Here is a 23,252-nt window from a genome sequence, read left to right as displayed (position 1 = left end):
TCCTCAGCACAGGCCCTGCCAGGTGGCCTTGGGGCACAAGTCCAGAGAAGCTTGCGAGTGAAGACACAACCTTCTGCAGCAGAAGGATGTGAGGTGGTTGTTGTCACCTATACGCATCCCTGTTTTGAAGGGGGCTCACCTTGCTTTGCCATGGCTGAAGGGAGCTCAGTGTGCCCCTTCACTGGTTTGGCTTCTGTGAGGTTTTACATGAGATTTCCTTTGGTTCACATAGCCACTTCTTGAACCCTGGTGTTTCCCCTGGACTTTTTGCATCTGACTGCCTGGCGGGCTGCCATAAAAGCAGGGCAGGATAAAGTAAAAAGAAACCCTATCAAGCAGATGGAAAACTGTGCTGAGCACTGTACAGGAAACCTCGACAGCGAGCCGGAATTGTAAACCAGCGTGGGCACCACGTACACCCAAGGCACCTCACTCCCGAGAGTACAGCCTGGACTGGCCGGTCTGCAAATGTTTCCTCGTCCTCCAGAGCTCCAGGGCTCAGTGGTTTCCATACAGCTCCTGGTCCGAGGCAGATGTCTTCAACTCGGTGCCTTTTGGGAACGTCTGAGTAGGGGAAGCAGAGATGTAAAAGCTTCTGACAAAGCTAGATGTTCATCTGGCAGAGCTACAGTTTCTTCCTACCTTAAGCACACTGTGTGTATGTAGACAGTTTTCCCACATTTTTCATTGGAAAATCTTATTTAAAAGAAAACAAACAATGCATTTATGTAATAGAAATATGGATGAGAGTCTATGCCTCTAGAAATATAAGCCCATTTCCTTTTCTGGGAAGCAAAAGGGAGCAAATTTGTTCATTTCGGTGTGAGTTCAACACCATTCATGATTACTGCTGATAATACTTCCCCTGCGTTGCCATGGGAACTTGCTGTGACTGTGTGTCTCACTACTGTTAAGGTACCTGGTTGCTCTTTAGGGTGCTCGTGGGACCAAATAACAGTGAACCTGTACTCAGACCCCCAGAGCTAGTAGTGGTATGAGCTAATTGCGAAAGGAAGTTTGGTACATGCAATGCTGCAGATAGGGATGTTTCCTGTCTTGGGGTATTTTCAGCTGAGACAGGTTTGGATCTGGCACAGACAGGGTCTATCGAAAGATGGAGAAGGAGAGGTATGGTCTAGGATTTGAATGTGTGTTTGTAGAAAATGCGTGAGGTTGAGCCAGAGCTTTGAGCGACGGTTTACTGGTTATTTTTCACAAAGCCTGTTTCTGGTGCATTTTAAACTTCTACCTCATGTAAACCCAAAGGATAATTTTGGGTAACATGGCTATGCTGTCAGTTATCTGAGGTGCTAGGCAGACTCCTGCTTCTGTCTGTGCTGCTTCTGGCAGTGTCAATTCAGCAAGTGGCATTAGCAGGGCGGCGACTGGTCCCTTTAGCTTTGTGTACTGGGGAAGGTGCCTGTGCCCCTGTTGCTAACACTGTTTGGTTTCCAAGTTGAGGGTAGGTGCCCTCAATGTCTTTACTGCTCTGAGATTTGCTCTAGGTAAGTCACTGACAGTATTTAAAGCACTGTGTCAGCAAGTCTGTTTCAGCCCCATGGTGTTTTCCTGTGTGTCTTATTATTTTTAAGCTTGAATAAATAAATAAGCCCTGTGTTGTATGTTTGGGGGTTTTTTTGGTTGTCTTTTTTTCTGAATATATTATTGCTGTGGGTATTGGGGCAGCAAATTTAAACGTTAGGAAGAGAAGACATGAAAAAAAAACAAACCCAAAGCCTACTAAACTCTGTTTTTAACTCTCCACCCCCAAAGTAAACAGGCAATTTCCTCTTTATTTCCTTAGAGGCTAATGGAGAGCAGGAAAATACAGTTTTGAACCAGCTTTTTCTATGATGTGCCACAGCTTTAGGGGCTTGTACATTTGGCTTTGTCTCTGCCTTTGTTATAGTTGTTCTGATTGCTAAATCGTTGAACTTTTCCCTTGAGCCTGCTCTTGGCCAGTATTGCTTATGGCAGACATGAAGTATATTTGTACCACTCTGTGCCAGTATATTGGGGACCTTGGGTTAACCTTTTCAAAAGAAACTACTGAAGAGATACAAACAGCCCTTCTCCTAAACCTGAATTTGAATCTTTTAGTTGGCACAGGAGGTAATACATCACCTTCTATATTGTGCTGAAAAAAGAATAAAAACCTGAGACTTTCTTCAGCTGATCTGGGTCACAATTGCAGGCAGCAATTTATCCTGATGGATAAAAGAAAATGTGGACTGAAATGAATGCATGTTATTGTTTCTGCCTGTTGAGTTCCATCTGTAACTCCTCTTGAGCTACCATCCTAAAGCCAAATTATAATTTTCTTTAGTAACAACACTTTACAGAAAACAGCAACAAGACATTAAATGTCAACTGAATTATCCCTTTCAGATCTGTGTAGATTAGCTGCTCATGCGCTCTGTTATTTCTTGCAGAATGGAAACTGGAGGACTTGAAGAGACTGGATGTCAATCAGGTATCAAACATGCCTAATTTAATAGCTCATGTATTTTCCCCTTAAATTGAGTTTTGTGTGATTTAAACTAATTGATGGAATTTCAGTGAATGATCACACTGGCATATCATTTCCTTGGAACATGGTACTTAAATGTTAGAGTTGCAGGAGCATTATATTCAGCATACTGAATATAATATGAAAAAGTTTAAGTTGCTTATTAACACATGTGGTAGCTGGATACAGCTTCTTTTACTGAGGATGCATTAATCACACAATTTTTAGTTATGTGATCGCGTGCCATTGTAGAAAGAGTGGAGTACAATATGCCAGGTACTCCTTGGAAACTCAGTGTGTTATCTGAAAGTAACTTGAATAGCATCTAATGTGTTTTCAGAGCAGGATTTGTTTTTGCAAACCTTTAGGAGTAACTTTTGATGCTTTCCCTCTACTTTCTGCTTTGAAGATGTTCTGGAGCTGAGCTTAGAGCTCCTTGGTATCTCCTATGAAGGTCCCCAGCTAAACACAAAAAAAAGCATGGTTTGATGACCGTGTTTCCCAAGTTAGTGAGCGTTTGCTATATGCTTTTTGCTACACTAAAGTTAGCCATGTGTGTGTTTAGTGTAGGTTTTCAGAGCTATCTATTTCAATGGCTGTATTTTGTCACTTTTTCCAGAAGTTGCTGACATTATTGAATCAAAAGCAAATCTTGCTATACTGTTAAACTGTGGTTTTTTTCAAAAGGGTCTGTGATTATGGCCCAGCCACTTAGCAATTTAGAGAATTTGTACTGTAAAGGAAGGAAAAAAAAAAGGTGGACGACTTGACCTGTGATACTAAATCAGCCAAGCTTTTTTAAATCATGATGATAACACATATGTAGGTATGCACCTGAAACTTTTTTGCTGCTTTCTTCCTATCATCCTATGAAACCCACTATTTGAATAGCAGACTCCAAACCTGCTCAAACAAAGAAAATAAGCTTGTACTAGGCAGTTGAGGTTGGGAATGTTCTGGATCAGCTGCTTTCAGCAAAGCCCTGGTACAAAATTAGAGATGAATTTTCCTCTCCGGGTTTGCAGGAATTATGGGGAGAGACTGTATGCAAGTCTCAAGTGTCACTGTGTTATGGGTAAAGGAGTCCCCAAAAACAAAGCTTTGTGTGGGTCTGTGGGTAAAAATAGGAAACTAGACTTCTGCTTACTATTACACATGTATATTGTCCTCTACAAATAATGGTTTGGAGTCTCCTTCTGCACAGCAAATCAGGCTGGAGCAGTGCCTGTGGTTTCAGTATAGTTTTTTCAGATTTATGCTGGAAAACCAAAGATTTTTGGTGCATAGTTTTATATTAGGGGAGAATATAAACCTGGTGAGAGCCAGTGTTTATCATCACAAGTAGAAGGTAGTGGTAATGTTTTATGAGAAGCCTTGGTGTAGATTGAGGGGCCTTCCTGAGACCTGAGGGCTGACTGGGACATGAGTAAAAGTGCAGAATTCCCCTCTGAAAGGGAGAAGGTGAGTAATTGGCACCATGGAAACATGGGATAAGGAGTGCTGTGAAAAGCCGTATATTCAGTGTACTGCTTAAAACTGTAAATATGAAATTAGTTCTTTCAGTGGTATAAATAGTCATAAAAAGTGGTATGCCTCTGTGTGCAGTGAAGGAGGTACTGAATTCCTGTGAATAAATACTGTGGGGTTTTATATTTGGTTTTTAAATTAAATGCATTTTTGAAGCTTTATCAGTACTGGAACCTCACATTTTGAATCTAATCATGCCATGATGAATACTGGAAACAAAAAATATTATACAGGAGTTTTGTGTGTTATAACTTCACAGTATTATTACCATTTACTTTTGAAAATGCAGATACATTAAACTGAATTTATTAGCTCTAGAAGCTGGAAGTATCTTAAAATGGGGATGCTTTTTTTTTTACACAGGCTGATATTGCACCGCTGATGGCTTCCCTTATTGGTGTGCCTTTTCCCCTGAATTCTGTGGTAAGAAGTACAAATGTTTTTCTGTATTACAGAAATGTGCTCACACAGAGGTGTTGGGGACAAGACTTGAGGCGTGTGAGGGGAAAGGTTATAAATTTGCAAAACTGCTGTAGGTTGTGGAGGCTGCTTGTAGTTTTAGTTTTATATGTATGTCTTCAGTTTGGAGCATAAACTTGATCTTTTTATGTATTGTGTAGGGTTTTCAATTGAAAAGGCAGCTGATCCTTTTATAATCTGTAACTTTATACTCTTGAGCTACATAAAAGTTTTTTGTTACTTTGGTTTTTAAGGATGCTACAAACGCAGTATGGTTTGAATAACACTTGATTTTAATCATGAAAGCTGAGCTTGTAAACAAGCTGGTTCCTGCAATTTAATTTTTAATTATTTCTTGTTTAAACTAGTGTACTTTCTTCAGATGGTATCTTGTGCCTCTAATTTAGTGAACAGTGAATGCCCTCACTGTGAGATATTTCTTTCTTTGAATTTCCTTTGTATATTACTACATAGTCCAGACGTTGTATCATAAATATCTAATTGACAATTAGCATTACTTTAGTGTGCTTTCATGCTGCTTGCTTCGTTTTTAAAACTTCTATTTACAGCACATTTTTCAAAATATTTCTTTTGGAGTCTGTGCCCCAGATTCTGTCCCCTTGTCCTGCACTCACCGCTGGTCATGTGGGGAAAGCTGCCCAACATAGGGTGGCATGGGAACTGCTTGCTTTCCCATCATGAGTACTGGCTGAGTCAGGCCCAGGCAAGCCTTTGGATGGAAGACTTGTAGGATTCAAAAAAATGGCTTCTGATTAAAGCTTGAGCTTTTATTACTATATACTTTAATAACAACTTCTGTTATTGACCTTTTTTGCGTTTCTGTGGGAGATGGAATATTATGAACAGTCCCTGTAAGATGTGAAATTATATAAAGAAGAGTATGTTCAAGGGAGTTACAGTAGTTAGTTCAGCAGTAATTTGAAATATTCTTACTGCTGATTTGTACCGCCATTCAGTTAGAGATATTTCTGTTTATTCATTTAATTTTTTTTACGTATATATTTTTTTTTTTCCCCAGGGAACTCTGCCTCTTGAATATTTGAACAATAGTGCTCATTTCAAAGCCGAGAGCATATTTACCAACGCTGTTCAGATTCTTGAGCAATTTAAGGTAACTAAACATATGGTAAAGAAAAATATTTCTTTGAATAATAGTTGTTGCTGTGTGCAAAGATAGTTATACTAGGATATATGCTGTATGTAGCATACTGTTATTCAAAGGACTACAATTGAATGCACATACTGGATTATGTTGATTGACTAGCTGTGAACCATGTCTGAAGGAGCTGAAAGACTTTAATAAACACCTTTTATGTGAGAAGGATGAGTAACTTTTTTTCTTGAGTCTTAACATAAATGTTGATACTCATTGACAGTAATGTAAACCTACTTGCAGTATGAAGGTAGAATGTGAATGCTAATACCTGAAAAGGAAAATACTGCCTTTGCAACCGGGGCTGGGAGACAAGGCTCTAAGTCAGGGACAGTATACAAGCAGATCAAAAAGGTAACAGGCACCTGTCCATTAAAGAAATGAAATTAGTGGCCTAATTAACTTTTCACTAATGTTGTTGTATCTGTTGTTTTGCTTTGCAACTGTTCATCTCTGGCTTCTCTGTGTTGATTCATCTAATACTGGATAATATCCTATTATGAGAACACATGTGGTCCAAACAGAAAAGGTTCTATTTCACTAAATGGTGGAATAAGAAACTGTCCCAAATCCAGAAATCACAGTTTTGGCAACACACGGAAATGCTTTGAGGGAAAAAGATCCTTTACACAGACAGGAAGCTGAGCCACACAAGAGCTGTTGCCCTGTCAGGAAATCCATGTGATGCTAGTGGAACATGGAACTAGCATGAGATCACCTACAAGAGATTAGCACCTTCTGTTCCTTGAATGCCAGGTTCCTAAAGTTAGTTTGTGTGGATACCAGGTTGGCAGTGTCAGCACTGGAGTCACTTCCAAGTCTATGGTGGAAAGCAGGGGAGTTGATTAGTGAGCTGGACATGAAGTTGAAGCATGCCAGTATAACCTCCACAGTTGGAAGACTTCTGCTCTAAGAATTAAGGATGTGACACACCAGAAGGCTGTGCTGCCATACAGAGAAACATGGAGCACTGGAACAGGCTGCCCAAAGAGATGGTGGAGTCTCCGTTTCTGGAGACATTCAAAACTTGCTTGGACATGTTCCTGTGTAACCTACGCTGGCAGGGGGGGTGGACTAGATGATCTCCAGGGGTCTCTTCCAACCCCGTATCATTCTGCGATTTTGTGTGACTCAGGTCTTTTTCAGTTAAATTGGTGTATCGGGGATTATTTAAAAAAAAGAAAGTTCTGGTCCTCCTTTACTTTTATTCTGTCATATTGTAGTGCTAAACTGTCTGTTTTCTTCTTGGCTGCCTTGTTTCTAACACTCTTTTGGAAGAATTGTGCATGAATTTCCTTTGCTTTTGTCTACTGAAGCAGAGTAGCGCGTTGGCTTAGACACGCCAAGTGGGTTTTTATTTTTCCTGTGATGGGCTGACCTGATCACAGTTTCTACTCCCTGGAGAGGATGTTGCCTTGGATGGATAGGACGAGACATGCGGGTTGCTACTTCAAGCTGTCAGGTTGTGGGAGCAGTGCGCTAGAAAGTTCCTGTCTGCACTTTACACCGGCAGTCAGACTCAAGGGGGGCTGCTGCAAGAGGCCTTAAAGATATTTTGAAGGGCCTTGGGCAAAGTGGCTCCGACGGCAGTAAAGCCTTCTATTTTTATCCATACGCAGGTTAATTGATCTAACAGCATTGCTTGGGTAGTGTTACCGCAGTGTAGTAGTTCCCATCTGGCATATATAATACTGATTTCATTGAGGGAGGTAGTCACTGAAGTCTGGTAGCACTTCTAGCTGCATCTTCCCTTTATCTTGCAAACTGTAAAAGTCCTTCTGTGAAAATCACTGGCTTGGGGGGTGGTTTATTTTACCTACTTTAGAGCAGATCTAAGTTTCCAGGAACACTAGTTCAACAGTTGAAAGAGTTACATATATGAGAATACAACACCCAGTTTCCTGGACAATGTATGGACAGTGTGGTTTCATTCCTGTTCCAAAATCTTGGAATGTTTCTGGGACTTCTAGTTCAATGTCTGATACAGTTTTTAGTCATGTTGCAACTTGCATATAATTGTTTAATATTTTTTTATGCAGGTTAAGATGAGTCAGAAAAAGGAAACTACATTGTCATTTCTGTTCACGCCATTCAAGTAAGTGCCTGTAAATACTGAATATATTTTACATGGTTGTTTGTCTTATTACTGTCATATTTCAATGAGATCCAACAACAGAGAAATCTGGTCTCTTCAGTCTCTTTTTAAATTATAATGATATCTGACTATAAAACTTTGCGTTACAATGAACTCTCTGTGATTAATTTCTATTTTAAAATTCTGGTTAGAAGTAGATTATTTTTTTAAAATCATAGAATCGTCTAGGTTGGAAGGGACCTTAAAGATCATCTAGTCCAACCATCAACCTAACTCTGATAAAAAAAAAAAACAACCAAAATAAACAAACAACCCACACACCACTAAACCATATTCCTGAGGACCATGTCAACCCATCTTTTTAACACCTCCAGGGAGGTGTTCAATCCATTCCTTACATTTAGTCTTCCATTAAGGGTTATTTGCCTAACCTTTTTGACAATATAGTTATATGTTGACTGCATGGTAGTTTTCACTGATTTTTATTCTTTTTTGCTCTATTCTTTTAGTATTCCTTGAGAGAGGTGTAATTCTTTGTAGGGTCAGGAAATGCAATCTGGTCTTGTTTAGATGTATATAAGAGTAGAAATAAGAATTGTTTCTTCTGTGATTTAAATTCTAATGAAAAGCAAGCAAACAAACAAAATGCCTTGCATACAGAAAAGAAGATCAAAATCTTTAGAATTTGTGCTGCCTGGTGTTAGTGTTCCCAGGGCCGTGAAGGAGTCTCTGTAGTGATTTGTGTATCTGTGAGCTCTGTGTTCTAGTGCATGGAGCAGTTACTGACCTGCTCACCCTTCGGTCTTACCCAATTAAAGCTGCTTTTTCCTTTCTCGTTCCCCACTGAAAGGTTTTTGAAAGCTTTGCTATGGGGCACGCGATACTGTTCAATACTGCTCTCAGTTTGTGGAATGCTCCAAAAACACTTTGTCACCAAGAGCAGCTGTTTTCCTTTGGGAAATAAAATTGATGTTAATTAAGATCTTTAAATCATACAAGCGGTAAAAAGTACTTGAGTCTCTTCCTGTGAAGTACGTTTAACCGCTAAATAAGATTTCTGTCTTTCTGAACAGAGATTTACTGTGTTATTTTATACCACTGGCTTCTTCAAAGGGAAGGGTTCAAGACAGTCTCTGAGACCTGAGTCAAGTCAATCTTGGGGATATAATGAATGTTTTAGATCAAATTCTGGTTAAGAATGACAGCTGCATTATCAAAGAAGTTACTGAGCCGTATAGAAGTAAAATGCCAGATGGTAAGAATGGTCAGTCGTCTTTGATTCTGTGGGGAAGACTATTAGTTTGATTTCACAGCTCGTTTTTAAATTTTACCTTTCCTCGAGAAATGCGTCTGATACTGTAAAAGAGGACATGTTTTTCTTACTGCTAAATTTACTTTTAAAGGAACTAAGTATTAATGTTTGCCTTATGGACTGGTATGTGTTCTTTTTTTGTGATAGTTGGATTGCTTTATGTGGAAATGCTGCAGACATTTATCACTTTGAAAATATGACTGAAAATTGGTATGATCATGATGTTACTTTGGCATGGTCCATTGTAAAAAATAAACTTATTTCACTTTCTTCAAGTATTCTTAACACTTTTCTGAATCAGTATTTGTGTTAGTGGTCCTTCCAGGGAAAGGTTTTTATATGAGACCAAAAGAATTTCTTGAATGTGTGAGTTATCTTACAAAAGGTGCCTATCTTTGCATGTTGTTTAGACAAAGACCTTCTTTGGTTCCTGAAGCTGCTATTGTTTATCTTCGCTCTAGGAAAACAGGAAAAGATTCATACCATGGATGGTCACATGTTAATGCAAATACTCATCCAGGGTGTGGTGTGGTCGGGGGTTTGGGGAGATTCTAATTAGTCTTCACAACTCTCCTTGACTTTCAAAACTTTCCATTGTCTGAGAAGCTACTAAAGGGCCTTGTCCAACCAGTTACTAATATTTGGGATGAAGCAGTTGAACATCAACTTATTTTTAAGCAGACAAGTCACTTCCTAGTGCTCCAGCTCACACAAAACGAAAGAAAACCTGAGGCAGTTTTAGACATGACCTGTCTACAGATCTGGCACCTCCTTCACGTGGAGGTGACTCTGTGAGCAATAAACATGAGCCTGAGCTTCAGCTGCAGGTTATGATCTGATGTATTAGTGTAAGGCAGCCCTCATCAGTTCTTCAAACAAATTTTACTTGAACCAAGGTGAGGTACTGAGGGAAAGGCACATATGCCTTTCTGCTGGCTTTGCTGTGACACTTTTTTTTGGTGGTTGTGGTAGGTTGACCCTGGGCTGGGTGCTGGATGCCCACCAAGCCACTCTATCACTCCCTGCTCCTCAGCTGGGCAGGGAGAGAGAAAAATATAATGAAAGGCTTGTGGATCGAGATAAGCACAGGGAGATCACTCACCAATTACTGTGACAGGCAAAACAGAGTAAACTTGGGGAAATTAATTTAATTTATTAACTATCAAATCAGAGTAGGGTAATGAGAAATAAAAACTAAATCTTCAAACAGTTTCCCCCCCCTCTTCTTTCTGGGCTCAACTTCACTCCTGATTTTCTTTGCCTCCCCCCACAAAGCAGCACAGGGAGTCAGGGAATGGGGGTTGTGGTTAGTTCATCACATGTTGTTTCTGCTGCTCCTTTCTCCTCAGAGGGAGGACTTCTCGCACTCTTCCCCTGCTCCAGTGTGGTGTCCCTCTCTCAGGAGACAGTTCTCCCTTAATTTCTTCAATGTGAGTCCTTCCCACAGGCTGCAGTTCTTAATGAACTGCTCCAGTGTGGGCCCTTTGCATGGAGTGCAGTCCTTCAGGAACAGACTGCTCCAGCATGGGTCCCCCATGGGGTCATAAGTCCTGTCAGCAAACCTGCTCCACTAAGACAAGAATAGCTTCTTCCACCACTCTTCATTGAGTTGTTGTACAAAAGAGTCATGTTCTTTTTGTTAATCCTTCCGGTGCCTGAAATCTGTAACATGATGCTCAGAAAGTGTGTGCACCAGCATATTCCTTATTCCTTCCTCATCCACTGGAGGTTTATTCATATCTGAAGTGCTTTGGGACCATCAAGTTATGTAGAAATTAAAAATGTGAATGGTCTGGTTTTGGATATTACAGATTTTATGTATTTTTCAGCATCTTGATAACCCGAAAATGAACAAAGATATCTTTAGGAACTGCCTTTCCTAAATTATTTAATTAAAATTTTGTAATTGAATAAAGTCTGTATAATAGAAGCATAGATATGAGCTCCAGAAGAAATCTGAATCTAAAATTTCAGATTGAGACATTCTGGTTTCAGAGAAGTTAAAATAATTACTATTGAAGATGTATTTATCTGAGGGGTAGAATATGTTCACAAATAATGTGTTCTGTAGAAACTACAACTTAAGAAAAACCTCAACTTAATTTTTTCAGCCAGAAATAGCATGAAAAAGTTTGTTTTGTTATTCTGTGGGGAAAATCCTGGTTTTGACCTTGAATTTCAAGTGTTTTATGATCAAGCGACTAGAAGACTGTTCATGACCTTCAGATACAATGACTTAAAAACTTGTGTTTGAGTTGAATATAAAAAGCTAGTTCATATATGTATATTACAAGCCTATTTTTACTCCTTATTTATACAATGTTGGTAACAGAGAAAGTTTCTTGAATTGATACAAGGCTTCTGATTTCCACAGGGAGTCTCATCCCTCATAGAAACACGGTTGGCACAACGGGCAGGGAATGAAGGAGGTCATTAGACATGTGCCCTTTCCTACTTGGATCTAAATTGCATCTCTCTCTGAAATCCATCTGTCAGGTCTATAATGAAGAGGAGAATGCAGGTGATCCTTGTTTTGTGTGATAAAAATTTCCATAGTGTCTACTTGACCAGGTTTGAGGCAGGTTAGAATTTGGATAGCTGTATCTATTAATAAGGATGCGTCTGGCTGCCAGTAATGTCATTTTTGTTTTGTCAAAGTGCCTTCATCAAGCAACAGATCTGTGTGAAAGCGTATCTTGAGGCTACCTGTGAAACTGTTGAGAATCCATTTCAGAAAGAGCTCAGCTGCAAGTGTCTGCAAGGCAAGGTGCACAGCCTGCTCCCAGGGGAATGAATGCACAAGAGCAGAACAGTGTCCCTTGCTGATATAGAATACTTGTTTAGAATGCTTATCCGCATTTCCAGTTGGATACCTGAAGGGATCTACTGTCTGAAATGAGTTTCTTTCCCACTTCCTTCTTCTCCCTACCTTGTTTTTTCCCAGCTATGAAAGACATGTTCTCAAAAATTATTTGTTTAGCAAAATCAGACACTTTTCTGACCAGGATTCTGAGACATAAACACAATGCAGGTACCAAGATGCCAGATGCTTTGAAGGAAGAGTGAGGACAAATCTGAAGATTGCTGACAGAGGAAAACCAATGTCCAGGATAGTGAACTATCTTACTAGCTTTCTGACCATTTGATGTATCTTAAGGCAACTGCTGAGCTGGCACAGCTCAAAGAGGAGTGTGCCAAGGGGCCAGATGCTGCTGTTGGAAAAGCATTCCCAAAGCTGGCATCTCTCGGCTGTGAAAGTAATCCTACAAGGAGTAGCAGGAGGACAGTGTAGTGAGGTGAGTAGATCCATCATCAGACATCAGTGTTGCATTAAAATCCTCTTAACCAATTAATGCAATTTGATTATCCCAACAGGTACAAGAGATTTAAGATATTAAATTATACAGAAGTGCAGGAGTCTTTTTGTGTATGCCTGCTGTATGCAGTGCTTTCAGGGAAGACTGTGTTTCCTGCTGTTCTGGTGCCTCACAGTAGGACAGCAGGAGCAGTAGTTTAAGAACCACCATATACAAAAAAACAGAGATGAGGACCTGAATTACAAACATTTTTTGTTGCGTTCCACTAGCTGTGCTTTTTTGTTGAATGTCTTCAAGTTTATATCAATAAAGGTGGAGGTTTTTTTAGCAGGAAACAGCTTAAGTATCATTTAAAGTCAAGTTTGTATCTTCTCATATATGAAAAATCCCATTCCATCTTGATGCTGCATTTTTAAAAGTAGCTTAATTGTTTGAATACTACATTTTAATCATCCCAAATACTTATTTTTGTGTATTATCAAGTTATAACTTGCATAGTTATATAAAAAGTCACTGCATTTTTAATGTGCAGTGTACAGCTATTAAATAGAATTTTTCCTCTCCCTTACTGTATGAAAATGTAACTCCTTCTTTTTCCTCTACCCTGTAATATGAATTGAGGTATAACTCCCTTATACATTTGCATGGATTTGATGCAAGGTAGTATCAGTCATGTAGACTGAGTCTTTCCACATAATTATGCATCATGTATTTGTCATGGTGATAGAAAAGAAAATAGCTCTTTTATAATGTAGAGTGTCTTTGAAGATGTACGGCAACTTCAAAGATATGCCATATTCACAAATACCTCTCTTTTCTCCCTTTCTCTGATGACTGGAGATACAGCACTACATTGTTCCCTCTCTGTCTGATGGCCTTTCAAAGCTTAAATAATAGATATTTCCACAAAATTGACATTTGGAGCAAAGTGAAACAAGTGATTTCTCCTCCGCCATTAAGTGGGGCAAGGTCTCTTAAGATGTCAGTAAACATAGTACATCCTTTGAAGCATCCCATTCTTGTTTTGTTTAAATAAATGGTGGTACGTGAGACATTTGTGATACAAGTGATAATGCATTGCAAGAGTAAACATTAAGGACTGAATGTCAGGAGGAAAGAGTGAAGCCATTGCAGTAGGGAAGGATATTTCTAAATGATTACTTTCCCCGTCCATTTGTCTGAATACTTTGTGTCTCCAGAGGAACCTTGATTTAGCGGAGGCACCGATTTATCTGGCAAGACGCTTCAGCGCCTTTGTCCTGTGGTCAAGAAAGAGGGACAACAGCTTCTCTCAACTTCTGGTGAACCTGGAAAGGCAGCCAGCTTTTTCCTTTCTCCAGTTTGTCCCCACTGCGTTACCAGGTGGGAATCTAGACATCAGCCTGCTTCTGGGGCAGCTGGTACAAGCAGGCCAGTATGGGTACCTTTAGCCTGTTGGTGTCTGGGGAGACAGACTGGCAGCCCTCTCCCTTCCACCCTTGGCTTTAGGAACCTGCGTATACCCATGTAAACAAAAAATAGAAATGTAGTGCTGTAGAGACAAAAGTGGTCAACAGGAAATAATGGATTCGTATTATTTGGAAAAAAAAAATCAGACCTGCTTGATTAGTAAATGTGTTATCTCTTTAGGGGAGGAATCAATGCCTCTGCTATAAAATGCATGTTCTTTGGCAAAAATGTCAGCTTCTCTTTCACTGAATGGGCTGTGTCTGCAGCACTCTGTTAAACGCTGCTCAGGGAGGATGCAATCCTCTTAGAAAGCAGGCATCCCGCTGGTCTTGGGTTTCAGCAGCGTGCTCAGGAGCTTTTAGTTTGTAGATGAAAAGCTTACTGGCAGCAGCTTCTATGCAGGAGGACGAGGCATAATTGGATTTACTAGCAAGTAGGAAGCAGGTAGGTCTTTAGAAGGAACTAAGAGGCTAATGTATAAGATGAAATATCACAAGATTTATGTGTATTTCTTCGTTTCCTTGCATAAATCCCTTTGGCCTTTTCTTGGAACTCATGAGGCTTCTTGCAATGAGGGTGAGGGAGGGTGTACAGGCAGGTTGTGGGATGGGATGGGCAGAGGGTGTTCTGCACTGGGGTGTGAGGTAAGAGAGACAGTGCAGGGCTCTTTTTGGAGCTCAATAAGAAAGGCCTGATAACAAATAGCTTAATAAAAAAGTTGTTTTAATAAGATAAAATAAAAAGAGTAATACAGATAGCGAGCGAATCATGTCACTTCAGATGCTGGGTACCCTGTGTTCGTGCAGCCTCAAATGGAGCCTGGATGGGTTTTCCCATAGTGCTGCACAGATCCTGTCTGTGGAGAGGTTCTCCCTTCATGGTTATTCAAGTTATTGTATGATTTTCTTGCAAGAAATCAACTTTAGTAACAATTTCTACTGTCAAACAGAATGGAGGTTTACATGAGAACTTCATGCTGCACTTCTAGATAAATAGGACCGGCAGGCAGCGTGATCACTGGTATGGAGTGGGAAACACCTGCAGGCTCCTCAGTTACTACAAGCTGGTTGGGTTTGTCCTGCAGCCAAGGATTTGTGCAGCACAGACCTGGGCCTATTCAGGTTAACTGCTAAGTGGATCACTGGTTCTTCCTAAAGATGAGGAGGAACTTCTTTACTTTGAGGGTGGCAGAGCACTGGAACAGGCTGCACAGGGAGGTGATGGAGTCTCCTTCTCTGGAGACATTCAAAACCTGCCTGGACAAGTTCCTGTGCAACCTGCTCTAGGTGAACCTGCTTTGGCAGGGGGGTTGGACTAGATGATCTCCAGAGGTCCCTTTCAACCCCATGTGATTCAATGATGTACAGTGATCTCCTGACCAGGATAAGTACCAGGGGAGCTGCCCAATGTGTTTTGATGGCCATGGGGCTCCACTGTTAGGTACCTGCCCAAACACAGCATGTGCTGCCTGCTCTGGATGCAGCTGGTTGGAAAATGGTTGCTACAGTTTAGGTTTGGTGTGTAAGATCTTGGAGCAGAAGAGGACCTGTGGCACAACACGACATATCCACAACACTGCAGATATCTAGATCCAGCTCAGTGTATGACATTTTCATACATTGTCTCATATGTTTTGCAGAAGTGGGGGCTGACTTGCTGCGTAGATAGGGTCAGCCCATGTCCCCTACTGTACTGAAATAGCACAGACTTTGAAAATGGTACATTTCCTTTCCCTCCCTTCATGGATCTCCATCTTCCTTATTAAGCCGTTTCCCTTTTCAAGGCTACTGCATCACGTCCTGCTGGCTCTTCAGGCAAAACCCCTGTCCCTGCTAGATCCATCCCTGCATCCAGCTTCTCTGTGCTGCTTGGAGGAGGCTGGAGGGACCGCTTCAGAGCATGGCCTCCTCCCTTCTGGTCTCTGGATGTCCGCAGCTCTTGCTGTAGTAGTTAGCATGCAAAATCTGCTGTGTGCAGCCCAGTTATCTTAATTGTTTCTTTCTGTTCAGTGAATTGGCAGCTGGCAGTTAGCATGCCCGCTCCTTTTTCTCTCATCTCTGCTATCTAAAGGATTTACATAAATATCCTAAGGCACTTTGCTGTTGAATATGCGAATATGCTGCATCAGGGACGCTGATTTGTGCAAATTAAAAGGCTATTTTAATTCCTAGGACTTGACAGTCCAGGATTAGACCATTAGCAGTCAGACCGCTTCCTGCGGTTTCACTGATGTCCTGCTGTTTCCTCCTTTGCATGTTTGTAAATCTGAATACGAAAGCATACTGGTGTACTGGTAGGTTTTTGCGATGTGTCAATAAAGATGCTTTTTTGCTGTCTTTGGCCTGTGGAAGTGTGTGTCCATTTCATTATGCTTTAAAGAACAAAACTTCAGTGTATTAAAACAGGAGCCTTTCATTGACTTTCATACCCCTTTTCTTTCTTTTGCAGTGGGTGATGCATAGAGCAGTGCTTTTTAATCCTTCTTAAAAGAAAAAAGGATGCAAAGATAACCAAGTAGAACCCTACAGCTAGACTGGCTGATTTACAATCTAAGATGGTAGTCAGAGAATCCAGAAACATAAAAACCTACTTGAAATTTAGACACACCAGGACTGAAACTCCTGGCAATGGAACAGCAGGGGAAAAGAGAGTAGATCAAGTTGGGAGAGGGAATATTGAGGGTGTTGGTTAAGAAGCTGTAATCAACCCATTAGTGTAGGTTTATGTGGAGTACTTTTGCTTTAAAGAAGCCCAGCTTTAGCACATTAAACATGTCACTGTAATTTTTTTAGTCTGTAAACAACATGCGTCTTGCTTGGAAATTATGAAAATCAAGTTTCGTAGGACTTGCTATTTTAGTAGCTTACCTGAAAATGTTACAGTAAACCAGTAAAATTCAGGCCGTCTAAACAGAAGAAGGATCAGTGAGTTACCCACCAAATCGTTTAATCTTTGAAACGTCACTCTTTGATCAAAACTAAAACATATGCAAAGGACTGTCTCTGTATCTCCTAGTATGTGCTTTCAACCTCTATTTGGCAGATACAGTAAAACAATTCTCTTTTGAGTAGGCACATATAAAGAACGGGACTTGAACGCTTTTGAAAATGGAAAAAATCAGCTTCTGGCTATTGAAATTCATGTAAATATGTAATTTGGTGAAGTCCGTAAAACAGTAACACTTTTTTTTTCCTGATCATTGCCCCTAGTAGCATCGTGTACTCTTTACTGCACAGCATGTCCAACAGAAAGTAAACATCATGGTTCCAGACTTTGATTTTTGAAATATTTACTTGGTCAATTTTTCCACACTTTGCTGAATGAACTCATGACTTTGCATCACTTGCCATTCACTTTCTTTCTGATGATTCTCTGCTCTTGATGGAGAAATTGGAAGGTTTTATATTGTACATTTTGTTCTGCTCCTACAAGGCTCTGCACCATACCTTCAAGAGAAATGATAAAACGATAAACTGAGGCTGGTTTGTGATTGCTGTATCGTTAATATTAAATCTCTGCACTCCTGGGTTACTAACTGGGGTGAATTTGATGTGGAGCAAGCATAAGCATGCAACCATGTTTCTGCTAATTTAATAGTGTTCAATGCAAGATCGGTGTCCCGATTTTCTCATTACCTATGTTATGCTTTCTGAGATGCTGTCTCTGTTGTACGGTGGGAATGTTTAAGAAGCTCTTGTGGGAGTCTGACTTTGTCTGTTGCTACTCCGAAAAAGGCTTTCAAAACGTGTTATTTGATTACTTGTATAACTTCTGAATACTGGCCCTGTAAACACATCAGGCCAGTCTTACATCTGCATTTTCAAGATGCAATTGCCAACAGTGGTGATGTTGAATCAAAGCAGTAACAGCAGGTCCTTTAAGTCCTGTTCCAGCTGATTGCAGAATTGGTGGACTGGAAGCGATTTTTCCTCCGTCGTATGGCCATCTCACAGAGGGATGGGCAGCAAACAGAGTTTGAACATATTCAGCTGCTTCTGTTGCTGGCAGTCTTCTCCCACGGTGAGAGCAGAGGGGCACTGGCGCCTGCCCCCCCAGTGCCCAAGTGGTGGGTGGCAGAGTCCTGGACTGCTTGGTGGGATGGTGCCAGTGGAAGAGCTTCATGGTGAGAGGGGCGATGTTAACTGGGGGGATTTCTTTCAATTTACCAAGATGCCCAGGATCTTCTTTCTGGAGAAGGGAAGTAAAACCTGTGGCTGCTCAGGCTTTTGGCTGAAGAAGCTGCTGGAGTTGTTTGGACAGTGGCAGTCGGACGTCTCTTTCCCTGCCAACCATTTTGAAGTTAGAAATAGCAAAGCGAGTGGGAAGATGACCCATACAAAACCCTAGCTGGCTTTATTCAGGTGGCCTTGCTGGGACTATCACGGGGTTCAAGGGATGTTTATCCTTATCCTCTAGCTTTTTCAGTTCTGAATGAAGAGGAGGAGTTGGTCGTTTTCTCCCTGTCCTCCAACAGCTAATATGAAAAGTTAGTAGACTCAAGTCTGCTGAGCAACTACTGATGATTTGCTGGTGGATATGGGTCAAAGAAATGTGATCACTACGTCTTCTGCAAATCTTGCTGCTCTCAGAGAGCTGTGGGATGCACAGTTTTGGGTTTTTTATTTCTAGTGGAAAGCATGAAAAGGTAGTGATAGAAGGATGTAGATGCGCATGAGCTGACAACAGTCAGGTATGTGGAGTTTATGTTGAAGAGATTATTGAGTCCTCCTGCAAGAAATTAACTTCTCAAGCATGAGTAGTCTATCAGTTTTACACACAGGGATATATGTGTCTGTGGAGAGAAGCAGCTGAAATTAATTTATTTTCATCTGACGTGAGCTACAAAGATCTCAGCGTTTCTCTTCATACATTGCATCTGCAGGTCTGTGATGCTTCCTTGACTTTTGTTATTAAATTGGCAGCATTTTCATTGTTAGACTACTGCAGATCCTAAGGGGTTACTTTTTACAGTAGAATTCCTGAAAATTTACTGTACAATGAAATGACTATAAATCACTACCCAAATAACCAGACATGATAAAATTAATGAACTAGTAGTGGTGGATACAGATGTATTTGCAAGATATTTCCTCCTGTTCCAAGTTTATTTCATGATTTGACTGCAGCATGCTGCCTGTGCTGTTGGGAATGGTAATTTCTGCAGTGTGATGATAAACAAGAGTCACTGGCCAAAGAATGGTCCCCTACACATTGCTATGGGGAATGTACTTCATCACAGTCTTGTTGTTAATGCTGTCAAACAGTTTAGCTTATGTGAAGCATGAATGATGTGTTGGAAAGATTAATTTTGTCAGGTATACTTATGGCAAGGGTAGCTAACATCTCAGAAGGGATAGTTTACAAGCACTTGCACAATTAGCCCAATTGTTTTGTTTCATAATTAATTATGTTTATTCATGGATGAAGCTGGGATTTCTGTCTGGAACTAGAAAGTTGATCTTTGATAGCTATTATGAAAAAACAAAATTACTCTTCTAGAACCACCATTGTTTCCCATGAAGAATGTAATCTTAAGTCTTTGGAATCCTGATGATACTGTGTTAAACCTCAGAGTACTACACTTCACAGCTCATGTGTTTTGCAATACCTTCAATACCTTCTATAGGAGAATAGAGTTGAGTCCACTGACTGAATTCTCTTTGTGTGTATTTGTTAATCAGTAGGAAATGGTATTTTTACCTGTTACAGAAAAAGACTTTTGATTTTACTAGTCAAGACTATTAATCTTGAATTATGTAGCATTGGATTTTGGTGGTGGGTAGCTGGGAAGAGCACGTACATACATAACTTAGTTTTCTTTACAGAGTTCAGAATCTTTCTAATAAGAATCAGTAAAATTACTTCGTTACTATTAATGTAACTATTGTATGGACGTGTGCATTAAGTGACCTTGAGAATACATTGGCATTCTAGTAGAGCCTCTGGCACATTGCATACAAAAACATAGGGAAATAAATCTGATCAGTTAATTTTTTTCTTATACTATCTGTCTCATATTCAAAACATTTTCAATAGTTTAAGTTAAAATGAAGTGCTGCTAAGAATAGTTCACTCTTGAACTTCTCAGATTTAAATTTTCCTTGTGGTTTTGTTGTTTGATGAGTCTCACAGGTTTTGTAGAATCACCATTTCTAAAGTTCCTGCCTTCTTTCTATAGACAGCTTTCCACTTCTGTTCATGGATGAGCTTTGTCTCTTTATGCTTTCTGCCACGTTTTGCAAGGGGTTCCTTTTAAATGTCCTGTCTACTTTGTCAGCTTTAGGAAGAGAGGCACAACCCTGAATGGATGATAAACTGCTTATGGTGAGCTATAGCCATTCCTTAACCAAAAGATATCAGGACGTTTGGTAACTCTTCTTTCTAGTCTGATGCAAGATGCAAAATTTCTCAAATAATTTCTTTGAGCTTTTGTTTAATGGAGGCAAAATCTAAGACAATGATTGCACCTTGCATTCAGAGTGAAACTTGCATTTTGGTACAGTTATATACAAACAGTCCTTAATTTCTGCTGGAATTGATAAACTGTACAAAACCAATCTGTAGCCAGTTGTGAATTCAGCATCCTGAAAAGCACGCATATGGAAGTAAGGTAGAATTTGTGCTATGATGGTAGCTATTGAAAGTTAACAATGCACCTTCTAATGGTAACCCCACTTGACAAAATAATTGCTTTTTGCACTTAACTTGCTGAAGCTTTACTGCTTAAAAACCCCGTTTATTGTGTTACACCATCCATGTACAGAGATCAAGGAATAGGTAAAGACTATTGTTCGTTAATAATAAAATGATTCGTTGAGAATAAAAAGATAATTAAGGGGTTTATAGCTAAATGACTAAAGATACAAAGTGAAAGGTAAAAATAAGGCTTTTTTTAGCTTTTTAAAAATTTGTATCAGATATGACAAGGATAAAATCCACCGAAAATAGCGTGTGTAAAACAATAAAAATGAAATAGTGAACATAGGAACATCTTGGATATATTTAACTCCTAAATAAAGCTGCTTATTTTTTATTCCAGATTTTTAAAAATCCTTACCTAAAAGCTAAGATACCTTTCCTCCTATTAATCTCCATACATGCTGAAAGCTCCCACCTTGGTTTCGTGTTTTGCTCCCTTTCACCTGCCAAAAAACTTAGCAAAACTTGAGGGTTACAGATTTCCTTGAGGCAGCACTTGGGTCTGGCTCGCCCACTTCATTCTAACTTGAGTCATCATCAGCCTTGGTGCTCACTTGCTGGCTTCATACTGGTAGCCCTCAGCCTGTGGAGCTGTGAGGAGGCTTTCATAGGGATGTGTCATGAAGGTGCAGAAACAGCCCGCCATTCACTCTCCTGTTTTTCAGCTCTGTTTTCTAAAATCCTCTGTTTTTCCCACAAAGTTAAGGTGATCAAGCATCATCACCTTGTCATCATCTTTTCCTCCCTTCTTCCTTTTCCACGGGATCTTTCTCTTCCTACATGTTTATAGATACCATCCTTTGATCCTTTTCTAGATTGAAAAGAGTCAAACATTTTCTAATACAGTTATTTCATTTACTCTTCTCAAGAGTGAGATACATTGCTGCTGCTATTATCCAATATGTTTAGAAGACTCCTGCACAATACTGCTTGTACTCTGAACTCAAGGTCAAAATATACTGGGATATTATTAGTAATTAAAATTCAGATTTTTCAGGCACAGAATCCTCTTCATACATTTCAGGGATCAAAAGATGATATGTATGTATTGTTGATGATGGATCAACTGCTTGTGGGTGGCAGGCAGAAGTGGTTCCCAAGTATTTGATGGGAGCTGCAGGAGTGAGCATTTCCATGCGGTAGTTGGGTGAGAGCAAGACCTGTCCCTGTGGTTCACCTGAGTGACCGCACTGGTGATTTAAAGAGTAGGAGTGGGACCCCAGGGCTGGTCCTGATTTGGCACAGCCTGAAACATGAAGTTGGTGCAGGTGAAGGAGCAGATTGCTAGGCATGATCTACTGTGTTAGTATGGAACCTGAACAATTCATCCTATGCTGACGAGCTTATGAACTGCTTACAACCATCTATCAAATCAGTTAAATTGCTTAATTCTTGTAGGTGCAGTGCTTCTTGTCTAGAGCTATGGTCAATAATATGCACAAGGGAGATAATTTTCAGCAGTATTAGATGAGAACACCTACATAAAAAAATAACTCTTAATGCAAAGATCTTAGGATAAGTTAGACAGCAGCATTGTTGACACAAGTGTGAAGACTCAATGTAGAGGAATGGATTAGTTTCAATTACCTAATTACCTTTAATGAAGCTTAGAATATTTTGATATGTTTCATACCAGAATATCTTTTTTATTACAAAGTTAATTCTTTCTGCCTCTTCCTTTGCTCCTGAAAAGAAGAAACATTAATATCTATTTATATTGTTGTACAGACCACTTTCTGATTCTGAACAGATCAACTTTTTAAAGAAAACAAGACTATATATTCAGCAGCAGAGGTACGACGAAGCGGTAAGTCTGTTTTTGCTATATGCTTTCTAGATAGAAACTTTTTACAGGAACTTCTATTATATGTAAATTTTTAGATTTGCTTAACTTGAAATGAAACTGGGAAATAAAACTTTTTTCTTTAATTATGATGCGCATCTCACTTGTTAACACAAAATACCACTGTAAGTCTTCAAAATTTTGCATTTTGACATAACTTCTAATAAATAATACTGACTTGCTGTATTTTTTCTCATACTTCTTAAACTGTTTGTTACCATTCCATAGTATACTAATGCACAGTGTATGTTTTTTTTTCTTCCACTGTAAAAAAGGGTAAATTGAGTGAGAAACTGGGGAATGTAGTTCATGTTTACACTTCTTAGGCTGCTAGTTACATGAAAGAAAAAGTATAATGTCTTGCTTCTTCATAGATCCTGCTCACTTTTGTTCTTTTACCTGAATCAGATGTTCTTAGTTTTAATTTCACACTTCAGCTTGTCAGAGACATAGAGCCATGTGTGGAATCATGCTGTGCTTCCTGGTTCTGGTATTGCTCTGGTGTTTGCTACCATTGACTCTGCGACAGGGTACTCGATGGGAGCAGTTCAGCAGTGCTTGTGTTCTGACATAGAAATAATTTGTAGAACTAAATGGTACAAAGAAGTCGTTCGTTTTAACAGGTTTATTTTGGTCACTGACCTTTGTGTTAAAAATTACATTAAGAAGTTGAATATCTAAGATTACATTTAACCTGCCAGATATATGCAAGAATAATTCCTTTATATGTTAGGTTTCAGCTCTTCTTTTTCCCTAATATGTTTCTTGAGGTAATAAATTACTATTTTATGCGCAAGACAGCTAAATCTATTTTATACCTTGTGCCTTTTTCTTTACCTCATTGTAAATTGGAAATAGCTCAGTTTAA

At 39.7% G+C, this 23,252-nt stretch overlaps 1 protein-coding gene across 3 annotated transcripts in view; it reads left to right on the top strand.

Moving 5' to 3' along the window:
- PIGN (phosphatidylinositol glycan anchor biosynthesis class N) overlaps nt 1–23,252 on the top strand; it is a 110,075-nt gene that overhangs the window by 43,133 nt on the left and 43,690 nt on the right. For all 3 annotated transcript variants that reach the window (XM_014940729.1, XM_014940730.1, XM_014940731.1), the window contains exons 9-13: nt 2,433–2,473; nt 4,400–4,459; nt 5,535–5,627; nt 7,709–7,764; nt 22,270–22,348. In XM_014940729.1, coding sequence (XP_014796215.1) covers nt 2,433–2,473; nt 4,400–4,459; nt 5,535–5,627; nt 7,709–7,764; nt 22,270–22,348 — 329 coding nt within the window. The remainder of the gene's footprint in view (nt 1–2,432; nt 2,474–4,399; nt 4,460–5,534; nt 5,628–7,708; nt 7,765–22,269; nt 22,349–23,252) is intronic.

This window comes from Calidris pugnax, unplaced genomic scaffold, assembly GCF_001431845.1.
Source record: "Calidris pugnax isolate Ruff unplaced genomic scaffold, ASM143184v1 scaffold8, whole genome shotgun sequence".
In the NCBI taxonomy this organism is placed as follows: Eukaryota; Metazoa; Chordata; class Aves; order Charadriiformes; family Scolopacidae; genus Calidris; species Calidris pugnax.
Note: the sequence above shows the minus strand (reverse complement) of the source record. Positions and strands in the feature narration are given on the sequence as shown.